The 19,333-nt window shown below is 32.9% G+C and overlaps 4 protein-coding genes across 5 annotated transcripts; 2 read left to right on the top strand and 2 right to left on the bottom strand.

Annotated features, from left to right (window-relative positions):
• Positions 1–270: 270 nt before the first annotated feature.
• On the bottom strand, positions 271–1,204 carry LOC125832560 (MAPK kinase substrate protein At1g80180). The gene has a single exon (XM_049511741.1). It carries the CDS (start codon positions 962–964, stop codon positions 590–592), a length of 375 nt encoding a protein of 124 aa, XP_049367698.1. The 5' UTR covers positions 965–1,204; the 3' UTR covers positions 271–589.
• Positions 1,205–8,249: 7,045 nt separating this feature from the next.
• On the bottom strand, positions 8,250–9,781 carry LOC125832683 (F-box protein At5g49610-like). The gene has a single exon (XM_049511886.1). The coding sequence runs from the start codon at positions 9,669–9,671 to the stop codon at positions 8,676–8,678; it is 996 nt and encodes a 331-aa protein (XP_049367843.1). The 5' UTR covers positions 9,672–9,781; the 3' UTR covers positions 8,250–8,675.
• Positions 9,782–12,971: 3,190 nt separating this feature from the next.
• On the top strand, positions 12,972–14,991 carry LOC125832332 (uncharacterized). Its single transcript, XM_049511472.1, has 3 exons — positions 12,972–13,152; positions 13,402–13,633; positions 13,731–14,991. Exons 1-3 carry the CDS (start codon positions 13,058–13,060, stop codon positions 14,016–14,018), a joined length of 615 nt encoding a protein of 204 aa, XP_049367429.1. The 5' UTR covers positions 12,972–13,057; the 3' UTR covers positions 14,019–14,991.
• LOC125832330 (uncharacterized) lies at positions 14,726–18,135 on the top strand. Of its 2 annotated transcripts, none has more exons than XM_049511471.1 (3): positions 14,726–15,173; positions 15,282–16,024; positions 17,488–18,135. In XM_049511471.1, the coding sequence occupies exons 2-3, from the start codon at positions 15,317–15,319 to the stop codon at positions 17,767–17,769; spliced, it is 990 nt and encodes a 329-aa protein (XP_049367428.1). In that variant the 5' UTR covers positions 14,726–15,173; positions 15,282–15,316; the 3' UTR covers positions 17,770–18,135. The 2 variants fall into 2 exon arrangements, with proteins under 2 accessions (XP_049367428.1, XP_049367427.1); XM_049511470.1 differs by having other exon boundaries at positions 14,843–15,173; positions 15,268–16,024.
• The last annotated feature ends 1,198 nt before the right edge of the window (positions 18,136–19,333 follow it).

Here is a 19,333-nt window from a genome sequence, read left to right as displayed (position 1 = left end):
GTAAAATTTGGTCTACCTAATGAGGAGTTCAAACTGAATATCATCTAAATTCGGTGTCAAATCTTCAAAAACAAATACAGTAATTTTTTTATTCAACTTTCAGCAAGACAGAATCAACAAGCTCCCAAAAATGAAAATCAGAACTCAATGAAGGGAGGAGTAACGTATACATAGTATAATATATGGGGAGAGAGAAATAGTGTATACAATAAGCATACTTGTATACAGAAGATAAAACATGAGATATACTCAATTCACATAACCAGAAGATAAAGCAAGAGATGGCCCCAATTTCAGATTCAACTTTGTACAACGAGAAATGATTCATTGCGGCTTAACGAAAAAGGAAAAAGCTAAAGCTTATGCACATCGATTATCCAGGCAATAAGAAAAAGTAAGACACTGGAAGAAATTGTCCCCTGCGAACCTAAAGAAGAACAAATCTGGCAGAGAAAAAGCCAAAAATGCATAAAACAAGTAGTACAGTTGTCATCTAGCACCAAAATTATCACACCTCATCCTTATCGAGATGAACGTTACTTGCGCCATCCAATTCTGACCTAATCCCTTTTTCACCGGAATAATAATATTACATCTTACGCTTGCCGGATTTAGGTCGACGGTTAGATTTATCATTCTTTGCAAAAGCGCTACAGAATCCACATGCAGATACTTTAGGAGACGGCGGTTCAATTGCCGGCGACACCTTACCAGTTCGGAAACCGCGATTAGATCGGCTCCTCTCCATGGATCCAGCCGTTTTTGATGAAGCCTTATCAGGCACCGACACTTCCAATTTAGGCTTTTCTTCTCCTTCTCTATCAGTTTTAATAGTAGTTTCTCCTCGTGGATTTCCAAGCTGAATCAATTCACCTGATGCTGTCACTAATTTGTCATCCCATACTAATCCTGATGAGCCTTGTCGCCGGAACGACGTCGCAGATCTCTGTAATCCAGCCATCATATACAGAAAATGATCAAAATTGAAGAGGTACCAGAATTTTGCTTGTTGTTTTATAGTGGTGCAGTGTAGATCTTTCTTGGGATGAGGAGTGTGAGAACAAGTATGGAGGCTCTGGCTATTGTGGATGGACTTTTCCTCACATGTTTGTGTACCAGTGCCGTATTTATAGAATGGACGAGATGGGAATGGGACCAGTGTTATTAAAGTAGTAAATGGTTAGCTAATTAAGATTTTTTCATTCACTATAATTTGGTTTATGGAATATCAGATAAGATAAGAATAAATTTATACATTCCATCACAAATAAAGTATAAATATATTTTTGGAATAACTTAAATCGCTAATCAAATCATTTCTATAGATAAGTTAAGTACACAATTAGTATAGATATATTTATTTTTAATAAAATAATTTATAGTTATACAAATATTTATTATCACAAATTTCAAAAGTCTTTATTATTTTTCTTAAATTTCATGTCAAATTAAATTATCTCACATAAATTGAAATTTGAAACGAATGAAGTATAAGATTAGTGTACTTTTTTCTTAATCAAATAATCTTTAAGTTTTATTTGTTTCAGACTCGCGATAAGGTAACCTTATTTACAAGATTCATAAATACTTCTAGGTGATATAATATAATACTAATTTTTTATATAGATATTGGAATTTATGTATAGTCCTAGGCGAAGTCAATATTAGAATTTTGGAGGTTCTAAATTTCCTTCTCCTTCCTTAACATTGAGTTGTCAATCAATTTTGTTAGGGGTTCACAAGTTATTACTTAAGTTTCTAGTAAAAATATAGGATCTACGAAAAAATTACTGGATTCGTTTGAACCCACGAACTCACCTAGCTCCGCCCTTGTGTATAGCTAGAATTTTTTATACTAGTCATCCATCGTAACAATATTTTACAATAATGGCCAAGTTATCTTTGAAATAATTTGCATAATATGTTATATTATAAATAATAAAAGTTTTCCATGATAACAAAAATGTATCTAAATAATTGTCTTTACCATTAGAATTAATATATTTTTATTTGTTGTTACTCACTTTATTTATTTTTTTTGTTTTTTATCCATACTTACTAGTATAAGATAATTTTTTTAAGTGATTTACCAAGTGTAATTTTTTTTTTATTTCTTTTTTCAGATGTAAATTATTTATTCATGTTTCAAAATTAAACTTTATGATTAGCTCACGGGCGGTTGAAGGTAGTCGGCCGTTCGGCAACTCCCCGCGTAATGAATTTATTAGATGTAATTTTTTATTTAGCATTATTTCTTTTACCTAATTAATGATACTTAATAAGGCATGTTGATCAATTTTTTTATTTTTTTTTACATTAAATTATGAATTCAAGCTTTGTTTAATACTTCAATTTACAATTTTTTTTTTCTGACTCACTGGTTTCGTTTTGACCGTAACACTGTGACTATTTGTTATCAATAAATTATTAAATGAAAATAAAAGTCTGTGATTATAGGAATCTGAAAAATAATATACCTCTGCGCTTCTGCTAAATTGTCTGTTTCTTCGTTTGTTTAATGATTTTTTTTTGTTGTCCTTATTTATTTTTCTTCATGGCCTAAATGATTTTGGTCAAATTGTAGAAATTTGCAAAATACGGCTACGTTTGGGTAAAAGTGTAATAATTCCTTCGATTGTTTCCATTATCGACATGGTTGTTGTTTTCTATTGGTTACATTTGTGGCTAATAATTTGTAAAATCAGCCTATTCTTAAATGTACTCAAGAAATAAATTTCAATCTATTTGATTATATTCCAAATATGTTTTATGGGTGTGCTGAAAATAATCTTTCAACTTTTATAATATAGGAATAAGATTGTGTATTTACCATCATTTTCTATCCTAATAAGAACCTATTTGTGGGAAGGTATTTATTATTGTTGTTGTTGATTATAATCCGGAGTTATTATCGAAAAGATCTAATCTTTAGCAATTCAATTATAGTGTCATTTATTTATTACTCATTTTTCAATTCGGTCAATATTTATCTGAAATAGTTTAATTATTTTAAGAAAAAATTGAGGGTTAGAGGAAAAAATTACTAAATGAAAAATCAAACTGACAGTTAAAATGAAAGTTTAAATGATCTACAACAAAGAGGAAAAAATATTGGGAAAGTCAACACACTTAATTGTACTTAAAACAGAATGACTATGAGACCATAGGCCATAGGGTTTGGTAAATTAGCTATGTAAGGCACAGCATATTAATTTCCCGTCTATCCAATTTATGGGTTCTAGCCACTTCACCATTTAATAGTGTTATTGAAACAAAATTCTTAGAATCCCAACTTTATTAATTGGCAAAATATACAAAAATGTGTCATTTAATTTGGTTTCGATTGACATTATGTCCTTTAATTTTCTATGTATATAAATAGATACTTAAACTTATATAAAATGGAATAAATAGACACGCACATCCTGTTTGATTGCTAAATGTTAATTAAGCAGAAAACTATGTTAATTTGGTTTCAATTTAACAAGATAATGATTCTATCTTTTGTATTTTTAATCCTTTCCGATTATTCACATGTCCACATCACCAGATTTTAAAAAAATGCCAATTAAGAGGTGGCCTACAACATTTGTTGGGAGGAGTATTCAAATGCATGTGGACTTTTTCATTAATCAAAAGTCACTAAAGCCATAGCCAATTGGGCCTCGTCACCATCAACGTTACGTAGAAATTTGCGTGTTCCTTTCAATCATGGCAACTTAATTTATTTTCATCTTTCTAATGTTTATTTATGTCAAAGTATAGAAGAAGTCAATTGGTGAAAAATTCAAGCCTACCATCCCACTCAGCTCAATTATTACTTCTTCCGTCTCAAATATTTGTTACAATTGTCATGTTTCGCGTCATATGATAAGTATTTGAAAATGGAAAAAAAAGTAAACTAAGCAAGCTTTATTTTTCTCATTTGTTAATTGATGTATGATTAGGATTTTGAATTCGGTGAGAGAGATTCAAAGTCTATAAACACTCATAGCACCCCACACCACGCATCAATGTCAAAGCATTTAATCATCACATCATCAACATTCATTATCATTAGCCATTTGTTGTGAAGATTCAAGTTGCTTTTTTGGCTTCTTGCCTTATTTAATTGATGGCCAAAAATTGTTGTCTTCTCCTTATGAAGTGCCTAGTAAATGCCAAACCCCTAAAAGATACCCATGGCAAGGAAGTAGGAATTCAATTTGGATTGAAGTACTGAAACTGATTCTCCCTCCGCCCTAATTACTTGTCCACTTTTCCTTTTTAGTTGTCACTAATCACTTGTCCATTTTGACAAATCAAGAAATGACAAATTCTTTTTACCTATTATACCCTCAATTAATCGCTTTGAAAAAGGTAGAATTTCTTGAAACTCTTAGGGGTCGTTTGGTGTGAGAGTTAAAAATAAATAGTGATGGGATAAGAAAATAATGATGAGATAAAATTTGTGTATCTTGTTTGGTTGCCATGTTTGGGATAACTTATCCCACAATTTGTATCATAGTGACGGGATAAGTTATCCCATATACATGGCGGGATAAGTTATCACAAGATAGCTAACCCCAAGATACTAATTCATCCACTTCATAATTAATAGGGATAAATGATAAACTCACTATGTCAATTATTGTTTTCTTAATAGATGCGTCAATTCAAAAGTGACCAAATAATTAGGGACAGAGGGGGTAATAAAAGATTGATATGTTTAGTATAAAATATTGATAAGTTATTTCTATCAAAATTTCTTATATATTGTTAAAGCTATTTACAAAATAATATATGCATATTAGGAGAATAACGTGTTAGGATCGAAATAATTAGGTGCATGTGGAAGCTAACAACGCAAACCACAAAAGACCATGAGTAAGAAGACAAACGAGAGGGGTTACCAACCAACCTAACGAATGATGAAAATGAAATAAACATGGAGTTATCATAATCATGAGGGTTACCAACTTGTGCTATTTATAACTTATACATCACCCGGTTCTTAAAATATTTGTTATGCTTAATTTTGAGAATCAATTTGATTAATTTTAAAATTATATTGAATTAGATTAATTTAATATTTTAAAATTAAAATTTAGATATTGAAAACTGTATAAAAAAATATAAGATACATTTTTTTTCATATTAATATGGTGAAAAAAATATAAATTTTTGATTAAAAACTTATCTAATTTGACTCAAAAAGAAAAAAATTGTGACAAATAATTTGAGGTAATTTGCATGTTTACCAAATATATAAATATTATATATAATTTCTAAGTGCTTATAAATTAATTCCCCTAACTTAGCCAAACATCCCTTACGTCAACTAGTGGGATTAAATCAACAATTATCATTATTTTTAAACGTTATTCCCCTCTCAATTTGCTAGAAAACCCACGCTCTATTCCCTTTATAACATGGCTAGTAAGGATGGTAAGCACCTCACTTCCAACTCGAAGATTGTGAATTTAAGTCAGAGTGCAAAAAATAAAAAAAAAGTAAGGTTTTGGTATTCCCATGTATCATTATTAGCCTTTCACCTTCTTCTATAGAAAAATACCATTTACTAATCACTTTTCAACCAAATCTAAAAAAAACGTCAAGATCAAATTTGAGGGGAGAAATCCTGGGACATTAGTTGGATGAATAACAGATAGTGGGTTATTCCTGAGTGGGCCTTTGGGGTAAGGCCTGGTGCGCTTTCTTTACAAGGTGGTCAATGGTCATTAGAAGAAGGAAACATTTGGTTAAATTACGTAATTACACTATTTAAGATAACAAATTTTTTTAAAATTCTTATCATTTGAATTTAATTACAAAAATCTTCTTTTTACTTCTCTCTCTTAACATTACAGATATATCACTCTACTTCTATCAGATACATACATAACTCATATATTGTCTGTTGTGTATTGGGCGAAGGAGCAATGTATCCACGAATTCTAACAAATCTGAGATTATTATAATTTGAGAAATTTTCGAATAAAATATAATTAACACCAATTATTGGAATTTTTATACTTTATACGGTAAATATCTTTAGTATAACTACTCAATCACATGATAGTAAAATTTCCTCTTAAAAGAACTAGGTTTTGCCTGTCTTATCTTTTTCTTTTGCCTTTTTGTTTTAACTTTTAAAGATAAATCGTTATAAATACAATCAGCTAACGCAAAGATGTTAAATTATACGAGTGATATACAATGATGAAAAGTAATTTAATTAAATTTAATAAAACGAGAAACAGAAGGTGCAATTTAAGATGCTCGCAACAAAACATCTATATTTTACATCTTTGGTTATTCTAGGAAGAATAAAATAAGATCGAGGATATTAAATATTTGACCATGCGATATGGTATCATGATATGAAATCATGAGATGAAATTGAAGGTTTGTTTGGACATGATTTATGGAATTTTTGTGTTGTATATTTTCTCATAAATATAAAAATCTCATAAGTTGTAGAACTATTAAAATAACCCCAATTATTTATTCAATCTTATCAAATAAACAAAAAATTATAAAATCGCATAATAAATTATTACAAAGTTATTTGTTCTCCACTTAAGTAATTGTTTCATCTAACATTAATTTAATTAAAAAAAGGAACATAAATTGTAGTGTACTAGTATTTAATATAATCCTCCCACATAGTACGGACAATTTCCTCACGTTGAACTTGCATTTCTTGATCATGTGACCGAGAAGACGAACCAACATTGTTACTTTGAGCCATTGTTGGTCAATATCCTCCGCAACTATATCTTCATGTTCATAGACCATAAATATTTCATCACTACTTTGGTATTCTCGCAAATAATTATGTAACACTGCACAAGCTATGACAATTTTCACTTGTGTATCAATATCATAGTGGTTCATGCCTTGTTTTAGTATTCTAAATCTATTTTTCCAAGCTCCAAAAGTCCGTTCAATCACATTACACAGAGATAAATGTCTATAATTAAATAGTTCTTTGGCATTTTGAGGCTCTCTTTCACTTCCTCGGTAATCTTGCAAATGATAGCGTAGTCCTTTGTATGGAGCTAAAAATCCTTTTGTGTTTCGAAAACCAGCATCAACAACATAATATTTATCTACCAAAAAACATTTTATAAAGAATTACTAAAAGCATATGTGACGTAAATGAGACAGCTTTGTGTAAATAAATAATATTTATTCTAAGGATGTAGTTTAAAGTTATCATGTGGCGGAAATGGAAATGGTGAAGTTGGTTCAACAGGTACATTCTCAAGTACTGTACTATCATGTGCAGTACCTTCCCAACCAGCATCAACAAATGTAAATCGCATATTAAAATCACAAACACATAAGACATTTTGTGATGTTCTTCCTTTGCGATTATGATATGCTTGTTGCACCACTTTAGGAACCTCCCCTTCTATATATGTTCCATCAATCGCACCAACACAATCCTACCAAATAAAAAATACATCAATATTAGTTTAGTGAACATAAAATAAATTGGAAGCATTATAGAATGCACTTCATAAAAATAATGTTTGTAAGAGTAATAAAAATAGTGCTTCCAAGACAATGCAAAGTCATAAAATAAATATTATCTCTTTAAACAAAGTTGATAGAAAATATGTAACTAAATACTAATAACTTACACATAAAATATAAATGTTCACTTATTAAGGCCATAAAATAAATTTATTAATGTAATCGAAATTTTACCTTAAACCAAGGCCAAAATCGAGTATTATGTCGAATTTTGGAATGTACACCAGTCATATTTTTTTGTTGTGTAAATGTTGGTGCCATCTTGCTAATTGCCTCGGCAACTATTTTAACATGCCGGTTAATTGTTTCAAGTGAATGTTGAAAAGTTTCACAATCGTGAGGTGTGAGTTAAAGTGACTATATGTTGGTGAGAATAATAAATTTTATGTCGGTGAGAATAATAAATTTTAAAAAGTAATGATGTGATTATAAATTTTATTTACATATGAAACAAATGGTTAGTAGATATAAATATGGGGTTGTTTTAACAAAATATAAACTCATGGATCAATTATTGTATTAAAATATCTCAAATCATAATATGAAATCACCATATAATTCCATATCATGGTTTTTGGAGAATATGGTATCACCTCTCATGATATGGAATCATGAGATGAAATCAGCGTAAAATCGCATATCCAAACGCTGATTCCATCTCGCGATACCATATCGTGATATGATATCACATGGCCAAACGCCTATTTAGTATAAGATTAAATCAGTAAAATGTCCAAGCATCAAATGCAAGACATTTAAGAAATTCCATTTAGTATATATTGGAGTAAATATTTATTTCCATTTAGTATTTACGCCAAGTTAACAAATTAATGTTATAAAACACTAGCTGAAAAGTCGGTATTTTTCTTTTTACATAGGTAAACAACCTCTCTATCAGTATGAAATAATGATAAAATTTGCGTACAATCTATCCTCTCAAATGACCAGATATCACTTAATGGGATTTCATTGTTGTTGGTGTAGTATATAGAGTATGTTTTTGGAACTGGGAAGAGAAAAGAATTTGGAGCTCATTCATTCAGCAAGAAGTTGGAGGATGCAAGATAGGGATGTAGCAACAGTCCTTTAATGGGGAAATTCTGCAAGTGCACCCCTTTAATTGTACCACACCCTTCAATCCAATGCCATTCCTATTTAGTACCATTTTCTGCACATTCTCTCCATACCAACATTCCTGATCCAAGATCTCTGTACAAGCACATTGTCCCACCAATGCACACACATCTGGTGTTAATACTACCCCATCTTCCTTTACCTCCAAACAATTTTGCCCACAATTCTTGTGGCACCTTCTCAATCATTCTCCAATTATTTGATTCCTCAAGCTGCCATATACATGCCCCTGTATCACTAGTTCCACCAACAAGACATAATTTCCCATTTCTTTCTACCAGTGCTGCAAATTCAAGCCTGTCAGCCATCGGCACTCCTAATTCTCTCCAATTTTTGTTCCTAATTTCGAATCCCATTACAGTATAAGCCCGGGCTGAGGTGATCCAATACAGGATGCCGTTGCAGTAAACACTCTCGTTTGGGGTCCAAACTGTTAGCCTTACTGCAAATTCCATCGGCATTGATCCGATTGTTTTCCAGTTTTCGTGAACAGAGTCATACACTTCTAAGCTGGGCTCGTACGAAGCACCTCCTCCGACGCTGCTTGCCTCTGACATTCCTCCGGCAACATAGACCTGGAAGTTTGCTGAATCCAGTGATATTACCCCAACAGCTGGATTAGTCCTCGTGACATTTAGCTTTGGGAGGTGCCTGAACTGGCGAGTGAAAGGGTTGCATATGGCTAATTGAAGGCTAGTAGTTGTAGTTTCTCTCAGTAGTATTAGGCCATTAACTGCAGCAATTGGGCGAATTGGGTTGGGAATGAAGTCAAGAGGCAATAGATGCCAAGAATCATTAATTGGGTTGCGAGCACAAATAAAATGCCCATGGTTGCGTGTGGGCAATGCTAGAAACCACGGCGGATATTGCCGCCATGGCAGCGTTGCCCATGAAGGTGAATTGTTAGCACATGTGTGCCAACTCTTGCAGGCGGATTTAGCCCTGGCTAATGAATCAGGAGAAAGATAAGAGAAAATGTTGGCTAGGAGTTCAAAAGGAAGGTTGCTCCACATATCGTCAGACGTCCTAAATGCTTTTGCTACATGGAGATATGGAAGACTATATATGTGGCACAAACTGCAAGTGATTGTGGCTCAGCAATGATTGAAGGAGAAATAAATTATTCCCTCCGTTTCAATTTATTTGTTTTGCTTTTCTTTTGTATCTGTTCCGACTTTACACAAATCCCAAGATTAAAACTATACTTTTCAAAAAAATAATTTATTTTTATAAACTTCATATCAAGTTAAAATCAGATAAATAAATTGAAACAAAAGGAGTAGTAGAAGGCTTTTGATTTAGCATAGAGATGCGTGACCATCATGTGAATGTCAAAGGTCTGTTATTTTTTTGGTACTGTTTTTGTTGTTTTCTGGATATTTTAATGCTTAGACGTAGTTCTTGGAAGTGCCCAAGAGCCATCAAAGTTCAAATAGAAAGATGGAGTAGAAAAAAGAAGTGCAATTTGTAGCCATCCTTTTAATTCTGGATAATGAAAGTAGCAGATGCTAAAGTGATCTCATCATAACGTATCCAAAAAGATATGAGCAGCCACTCTGCCCTCAGCCCTTGCAGCAGTACGGGCAGCCATCAACTTGACATTAGTTACTGTCCTAATATATAAACGTATTTTTTAATCTATCCTCAAATATATAAATAAATATATATTCAAAAAATTTAAAATATATATATCAGCTAAGGTTAAATTAAATATATATTAATATATTATGCCTCACCTATATGACCAAACTTATTGATTGATGATGATTATCTACCTCATATGTTTGACATAATCAGGGGCGGCTCAACGTAATCGGAGGCCTAAAGCGAAATCTTAATTAGAGGCCTAAAATCTAAATAAATTTCACATGCATTTATTTTTCTTACATTTTTAAATGCAAAGTATTACTTAATATTTTTTTTTATATATAAATGATTTATTTGATTTCTTTTTCAATTATTAGTTTTAAATAAGATTTTATTAATTTAACGTTGAAAAATAGTATCTTACTCGGGCAATCATTATATGAATTGTTAACATAGTTCTACAAGTAATAAGTTGACAAATTTCAAATAAATATAAGAGTTAGAACCATAGCTTTGATGAAGTTGATAATTTGGTTACCCCACATTTTACTATGGTTGTTGTAATGCTTGAAAATCTAAGAAGAAATGGAAAAAGAATTTACAATTGAATTTGTTCAATACTTTTCGACTATTAATTGACATTTTTGACAGAATATTACTCTAACTTATCAACAATTTAAAGAAGAGAGTGTAAAAGGAGTTAAAAAGAAAATAATGTGAGTATTAGTAGAGAGAGTGTAAGAAAATAAAATAATATTTTCTTGATTTCTTCTATTTGAATGGGGTTGAAGAGAATAAAATAATAATTTTAAATATATACTTTTTTATGATAAATAATCAATATTTTTTCTATAAAAAATTAACACATAATTTATTTTTGGTAAAAAATTAAGGCCCCCTAAAATTGGGGGCCTAAGGCCAATGCCTTATTAAAGTATACATAGAGCCGGCCCTGGACACAATCATACATGAGTGAGTTTCCCGTCTTTGACTTATTAAATTATAATGATAATGACCCCAATCCCTTTCGCATTTTCAGGGACATTTTATTATAAATTATTAACTTACAAGTTGATAATACGGAGAAGTTTTAGAACACTTATTTACCATATGGTCACTCAACTAATAATTATTATTTTATAAAGTTAATTGAAGAAAAATTGAAATTCAATAAAAATGTGATTTTTTTAGATGATATTAGATTGATTGAGTCATCATCTTAAAAATCAACCTATAATTTAAGATATTAATTAAGTATTGAATATTTCGAACTATGATTATTTTTTAGAGATAATCTTTAAGTTTTAAGACTTATCCTTTTGTAAGAAATTAAGAAAACGTCTTAGTCCCTTGTAATTTACGTAATTTGCTAGAAAAAAATTTCCGTGCACACCTAGTTCTTCTGAGAATTTGGTTGTCATTATAACCTTAAATTCCTCTTTCCCAGTTAAATCATAGTATTATTATTGGTTTAATATACCGTAAATCCAAATTAAACTTGAAATGGTACTGCAACTGGACTCTAAATTAATCCGTATAAAATGTACTATTTATAGGATTTTCTATGTAAACCCCTTTACTATGATATTGTGAAAAGAGGGCCAACAGGAGGTATAATTACGTTTAGGGGTATGACATAAAAAAAATTAGTTTGGTAATTTTGATTTTCAAATATTATCTTATTATCGGATCAAATCGGTATGGTTCGGATCGTCATTTATGGTACATTAATTTTGTAATCATAATTTGATCTTTAATTTACAAATACTTATATGATTTCAAATTTTCAAGAAACGTTTTAACTATATCATTCTAACACCTTACACACGTATACATATTCAAAATAAAGTACAAATAATTTCCTTTGTTAATCAATTACCAAAAATAATATTTCAATCAAGATAGAGTAGTCAAAGATCAAGCGTCTAAATAATTAATTTTGTACTAATATTATCTTATATATTTGCTAGTATTTATAATATATATATATAAATTTTATATAAAGTAAATGCTCAAATATGCCATTGAATTTTGAGATAAGGCTCATCTATGTCATTCATTAAAAATTTGCTCATCTATGCCATTTTCGTTTGAGAAAAGGTTCATCCATGCCATTATTTGTTAACTAAAAATATTTTTGAATTTGCAAAATCATTTTTTATACGTGGTAAATTATGATTCGGTCACGTCATTGATTATATCATCTTTTAAATGAAAAAATATTCAAATATGCCATCAAAACTTTGAGAAAATGCTCATCTATGTCATCCGTTAAACGTTTAACTCATTTATGTCATTTCAGTTAACAAATAATGGCATGAATGAGCATTTTCTCAAACAAAAATAGAATAATATGAGCCAAACTTTTGTGAATGACATAGATGAGCATTTTTCAAAGTTCGATGACATATTTAAGTTTTTTCCATTTTACATATATAGTTACTATAATATATGAAATCAAAATTTAAAAAACGCATACCAAATATCATGTGTGATATCAAAATATTTAGTTTTGATATGATATTCAATATCAACCGTAATTAAGATTTTTTTCCTTTTTGAAAAGTAAACTTCCTTTTGGATGTCGATTTCTATGCTTTTTTTCCAAGGCTACAATGACAAAATAAAATTTGTATACATTTGTGTCATTTTTGCCAAATAAAAAAAAAACCCGGAAAATGATGGAAGCAAGTGATGGGTACCGTTCAGGGTCTCCGTGGCCCAATAAAAAAGCGGTCTGTATTTTCTTTCCTTATTTGAAAAAGGGTTTATGGCCCTTTTCAGCAACACTTAGTAGCTTTTGACAATTGGCATGGCGTCTACATCAAAGAAATGGGCACGGGACCTCTATTTCGTCTCGTCCAGGCTATACTTTCTTCTAATACTTTTCCAACTCCCACTTTTCAGGTTCTAATTTACTTCTCAATCAATTCTCCATTCCAACAAATGTTAGGTTTTTGTTAATGGAATATTGAACGCCCTTACAAAATTGACCTTGATTGGGAATACTTATTAATACTCGCAATGCAATGCAGTGTATTCACATTGATTGGTTATTGGTTTAATTAATGTTGTTAATGGCACGAATCAAGCTAGTAGACTATCATTGTGCCTTTTGCATTTTTGAAAATTCAGAGTTTAAGGCTTTGATTGCAGATTCCCTTGTAGAATTGGTACATGTACCACACCAATTGAAGTGTCACTGTCTCTATTGTACGCAAATGGAGTTGTTCCAGGGGGTATGGTAAAAGCCCTGATTTACCCAGGAGCAGTAGCAAAAGCCATTTATAAGAACAACGCCATCCCAAGCTATGGGAAGCTTCTAGAAGCCTACAAATTCACCAACATGAAGGAATCTTATATAACTCATGATCTCCAGAACTTAGAGGTTAATTATCAATTTATAATTCTGCTTGAATTTGGGGGTTCTTCTTTTTCAGTACCTGTGTTTAATTTTATAATTTTTTTGGTTTTGGGTGACACAGGTTATAGTAGGAAGTTACTTGTCGGTGGCAGGAGCACTATTGGGTCTAATGAAATCAGGGAGACTTAGTCTTATTGGGATTCTTCTCATCACATGGGGTCTTGACAAGCAAGTACTTTTTAGGAATTCCGCAAGTGTAGTCATATACCCAACTATGCTAATTGCTTTGCTTTCTGCCTTCTTTTCTATCAGAGCAGATGTCACAAAGATGATACGTTTCTCCAAACAACAGGCCTCTATTAGAAATGAACAAAAGCAAAAGATAACTAGAGTTAGATATGCTAGCTAATTGATTGCCACTTTTTTTTTTTTTTTTTTTGTCATACATTTAGGTTGCAATACTTTCTTATCAATATTTCTTCATAAAGTGATTACTATATTGCAGTAATTTTGATGCTGACAAGTACCAAGCACTGAGTCACAGTGGCAAACAGCCATTGGGGCATTTATTTTCATACCTCAATCATGGTGACAAAATATTATGTTTCCTATAGAAGTCTTTTCTTTGTTGTGGTGTCATTAGTCATTACTTATAGAGAAAATGAAGTAAATATAGTAGGTCCCATCGTGTTTGTGCAATTAGAAGTTGGTTTTCTTTAAAAATTATTAACACCTGCAATTTATATACAGAAGAAAGATTGATATCAATAAAGATTGTGGTTGAGTGATCATTACTCCTTTTATATTTTAACAAGATGTAACTTGATCGAATTCATGGTATAAAGTACAGCAGATGATATGTTAGAAACCAAAGACCCAAAAAGCAGATGATTTTTTCATTTTCCAATAGAGAATCTAATGTGGGCCTAGCCCTCACTGATGATGAATCATATGGTGGGACCCAGCAGCAGCAAGACAAAGCACCATCCTACACTAGGTAACAAGGATTTCTGTCTTTTTGTTTTTTGGTTCAATGGGTTAATTATTTGTTTAGCAAATAGGAAAATGTGATGGAGAAAGATAAAACATAAAAGAGATTCCTTCTATAATGAGCAGTAGAAATCGGTGGAGTAACTGATTGGAGAATAATGGAGCTGTCCCACTGCAATTAACAATAAGATCTCCTTCCTACTAGGGATTCTTCTCAATTACAAAGAAAAATATTTGAGTTTTCACTTCATACAAGGTTTTGCTTTTCTCAAATTCTTTTTGGGTAAAGCTTGTTGGTGACTTGGAAAAGTTACTACCTTTAGCTTCAGATTCTTTTCTAGTACAAAGAATCTTGTACTGAGAGTTCAGTGACCCCCAACTAGAGAGTCGGCTGCATCATGGAAGCTGAGAATATTCTCAGAATCATAAGAAAATTTGCACTTGCAGAGGTGTTTTTATGCTTCTAATGGCTAGCTGCTGTTGGAGGGTTTTCACATTTGCTGCAAATTTCTTGCTATTCCTCTGTTTTCCTTCTCTAGGATAAAGCAAGAGAAGTTCAAGAATTCTGTTTCAGGTAAAAATGGGTACTGTTTTTTATTGAATCAGATCTAAGAGGACTACCCCTGCTGCACTTTTGTAATTTTGACATCTTTTTTACCCAATAAGAGATTCTTTCTCTCAGGTTTAGAAAAGTTGGCCTGAACTTTGTAGAGAAGAATGATGATGTCTTACAGTTCATTGAACTATTCAACATGTACATTAGCTCGTATGAACAGCCACCATAGCCATAACAGAACAAGAAAAAGTTCAGCTTTTGCGACACCTCCTTCATCCATCATCTCACAAACTGAAGAAAGCAGAAATCTAGCCAACTCAATGGAGAATTCTCCTTTAGATGCGGCTTCAAAGCGCCCAGATTCTTCTGTTTTGCTCACCCATAAAAATGCAATAGGGATCATTGGGGGGTTATCCATTGGAACCACTCTTAATTTTGTGAGCAAGCTTGTCACATGGAGTTCCAAAAATGGTGGAAATGACATTCCCTTTGTTCTTTGTTCCGATCCTGTTCTTAACAAAGAGCTTTCATTCCATGAAAGAGGTTCTAGTTCTTACCTCACTGGTAAAAATAAAAACTTACTAAAAGATCATGCTCCAGTTGTTGAAAATCTTAGGCACAAAAGGATCTTTCTTGAGAAATCTGGAGCTAGATGCATTGTCATGCCTTGTTACATATCACATTCTTGGCATGATGAGGTTGCACTAGGGTCTTCAGTTCCTGTCCTTCATATGGGAGAGTGTGTGGCCAAGGAGCTCAAAGACGCGAATTTGCGACCACTAGAAGCTGGGAGTACTCTGCGCATTGGAGTTCTGGCTTCGGATGCAACTTTGTCTGCTGGATTTTATCAGGAGAAACTTCAAAATGAGGTATCCACAGTTGTTCTTGTAACTTTTTATGCCATACCTTTATGTGATTGTTTCAACCATCTATTTATGTGTATCAGTTTCAGTATATGACTAGTTCAAGAAACAACCATCTTTCCTTTATTTATCCTGTTCTAACAACCTTGTAACTTGTGAATTCATAATGGTTCAAGAACTTATATTGGATAATATTGATCATGGGAGGATGGTATGCTAATAGGATAAGCTGTATGTCCAGTCTTGTGCTTTGAGTGCCACGAGATAGGAAATATCTAAATAGCACTTATATATCTGGCTGTTCAATGATATAGTAATCCCACTTGTAAGATGATCTTCATGTGATCATTCCCTCTGAGAAGAAAAAACAGTTTATAATGAAACTAGTCAGTTACCGTTCTGACATGGGTCTTAGGCTCCTCTTCATGCGATAATTTGTTGGAAACTAACTGCTCAGCAGTCTTTTAATTTATTTCATTCAGTGCTATATTGAGCATTGATTTTGCAACTTTATACGATGCATATACTGATAATTTTCAAGTCCCACAGTTTGTATTCTCATAGGTTGCAAATCTTGTAGATTGCCGGCCCTGCATGATTCCAAGTATGTTTATTGCCACTCAGAAAGGAGAATTGTGTAAAGTTAGTTTTCAATGATCAGCCGGCTCCCTCTTTTCCCCCTTGAAGTAATTGCAGCAAAAAAACTGCCCATTTTTCTCATATTCTTTCTTTATGCCACAACACCTTTGCCTTTATACTTTTGAACCTCTCCGAGCTGTTGCATAGAAGGACCTAGCCAGTTTGCAGTTTAGACGTACCAAAGTAACTTGAAATTTTTTCTTCAGAAGCAACTTAAGAACAAACAGAGCAGGGATATTTCATCTTTGCCCAGCAAAGCTTCGATATGATGGTGAAGGGAAGACATGTTTTTCTTCAGCCGGATTTGATATGCATTGTCAGGCAATTCAATTAGAAGTAGCAATAAATAGGGAGTTGAGCATTAAAGTCGTGGAAACCTTCAATGGTAAAGATCTGTCTTATGTAGACATGTAGGTTAATCAATTTTGAATATTGTGACTATTCACGGAATGCTATCAAAGGCATATCCAGAGAAAAACAAGATAGCCCCCTGTTCTAAGCGTCACAGTGATAGATGCTGTAGGTATTTGGACGACAGTGCTTCAATCTTCTTATCATTTCCATTTCTTAAAAAAAGTTCTTATCATTTCCCTAATTAGGGATGCCTGTCAATTTTCTTGTCTCAAAGGAAGCTATATATATATATATTCTTTGTGTGAAAGTCTCTGTGTGTGTAAGCCTCTAAGTACTACTACCAACTAGCAGGCATGTGAAACATCAAGTTTTGGATATGTTCAATGGCACAGTAATACTATAGTTAGGTGATTTATTCATCAACAGTTGAAGTTATCACTGATGGTCATTTTTTATTCGGCTTTTACTGAGTATAGGGTTTTGAAGTTGTGCTGCCAGATAAGGCAACTATGGAACACACAGTAATCCCTTCGCTAGAAGCCTTGAACAGGAAGGACATTGAAGGGGCACAAAATTTGTTCAGAATCGCGCTACAAGTTCTTGTGGTAAGGGCAGTTAACACTATCATAATTGCCTCAGATGACATGCGTGATCTGTTACCTCCAGACGATCCTCTTCTGAAGAAATGTGTCGACCCAATGGATGCGTTGGCCAGGTCAACTGTGAAATTTCTTCAATCAGTTGAAGGGAATGCATAAATACACCCACAAAGAGGCGGAGCTACAGGTCTGTTTACGAGTTCAGTAGAACCCAATCCCAAACCGCGTATTTCTGTTTAAAAGTTCCTTTAGTTTGAATTAATAATTTATTCAGTAGAGTCAGAACCCAATAAGCTGCCTTTTCTAAATCCAGAACCCATAAATTCAAAATCGTGCCTCCGCACCCACAAATATATATATACATATTATATTTTGTCGAATCTTGATAGCGTTTGTAATTCTTTATAAGTCATTGATTTTTATCGTGAAAGAATATGGGCTCTATCGCCCTCAAATATGTAATATACCAAAGGGAGGTGTATCTTTATGGAATGTTGAATGAAAAAGAATTGATTAATCATGCAAGTGAAATTGTGAACTGGCTTCTTTTATAATGAATCATGTTCTTTTAAGATTACTTTCGGATTCCAAAATGGCTATGAATACCAGTAGAAAGTGTGAAAAAAAAGCCTCTATTTCAGTAGAAAGTGCAAACCCAGCAGCACTCCTCGTCTCTCCACTTAAATCACGTAAATTATAACTTACACCATCCTGTGCCGACCTCTGTCTAAACATGAATCACCTGAAGTATTGAACCCTTGTAAGAAAAACATGATAAAGTCAGTAACTTTTTACATTCTTGCATGAAAATAACCATATCCCCTCCAACTATTTAATACTTTATTCACTCCATCAAAATAACCAATATCCAAACGAAGAAGCTAACCATCTCTCTGCTTCACTAATCCAACTTTGCAAGTTCTTTGCTACAAATGCATTTCTAAGGTACTTGATTTTACATAATGCAGCTAATTATTCGGTTGATCTCATTTTTGCTACTTTTACAAGTAGAAATAGTTGGAGGGTTTCAAGAAAATATCACTAATGGCTCGTCCAAATCTTCTTCATTATGGCCTAAAAGAGTGGTGAAGAATCCACGAGCCATTGGGTGCGGGAATAGGCCCTGGATTTGCGATGAAGGGGACTTTCCTCCAAGAATAAAGAAGCGTTGTTGCAGGAATCGCTGTATTGATGTCACATCTGATGTGAATAACTGTGGATTTTGTGAAATAAAATGTCCGTTCACATGGCAATGCTGCCGAGGAATTTGCATCAATACTAACATGAGCCCTTTTCATTGCGGAAGCTGTGTGCATAGATGCCAGCCTCCAAGCCTTTGTTTTAATGGAATGTGTGGCTATGCTCAACCAATGCCTCCCTGGCCGTTCCCGCCTCGGCCACCATATCCGTTCCCACCAAAGCAGCCTTTGCCACCATATCCGTTCCCACCCAAACCGCCCTTTCCTTGGCCACCACATCCGTACCCGCCAAGGATGCCTCGGCCACCGTGCTCACCCCCTCCGTGGCTTTAATGTTGACAATGAAGCCTTTTCTATAAATGGAAAACATCAGTTGAACTCTCAAACGTCATCGCCATTTCTTAAGTTCATTCTTGACTTCTTTCTCCAGAGTTTGATTCTTTGTTCTATTGTTCGTAGAAGAAGATTACACTATGGTATCTCTGTGAATTCTTCATCTAAATGTATAACTTTCCTCGATCATT

This window comes from Solanum verrucosum, unplaced genomic scaffold, assembly GCF_900185275.1.
Source record: "Solanum verrucosum unplaced genomic scaffold, falcon-dt-bn FXZP01000009.1, whole genome shotgun sequence".
Classification (NCBI taxonomy): domain Eukaryota; kingdom Viridiplantae; phylum Streptophyta; class Magnoliopsida; order Solanales; family Solanaceae; genus Solanum; species Solanum verrucosum.
This window is presented reverse-complemented; position numbering and strand designations above follow the sequence as displayed.

Coding starts and splice junctions, on each gene's coding strand:
- LOC125832560 (XM_049511741.1), bottom strand. CDS start 964: ATGATGGCTGGATTACAGAGATCTGCGACGTCGTTCCGGCGACAAGGC.
- LOC125832683 (XM_049511886.1), bottom strand. CDS start 9,671: ATGTGGAGCAACCTTCCTTTTGAACTCCTAGCCAACATTTTCTCTTAT.
- LOC125832332 (XM_049511472.1), top strand. CDS start 13,058: ATGGCGTCTACATCAAAGAAATGGGCACGGGACCTCTATTTCGTCTCG. Junction 13,153..13,401: donor TTCCAACTCCCACTTTTCAG/GTTCTAATTTAC, acceptor CTTTGATTGCAG/ATTCCCTTGTAGAATTGGTA. Junction 13,634..13,730: donor ATGATCTCCAGAACTTAGAG/GTTAATTATCAA, acceptor TGGGTGACACAG/GTTATAGTAGGAAGTTACTT.
- LOC125832330 (XM_049511471.1), top strand. CDS start 15,317: ATGATGATGTCTTACAGTTCATTGAACTATTCAACATGTACATTAGCT. Junction 16,025..17,487: donor AGGAGAAACTTCAAAATGAG/GTATCCACAGTT, acceptor TACTGAGTATAG/GGTTTTGAAGTTGTGCTGCC.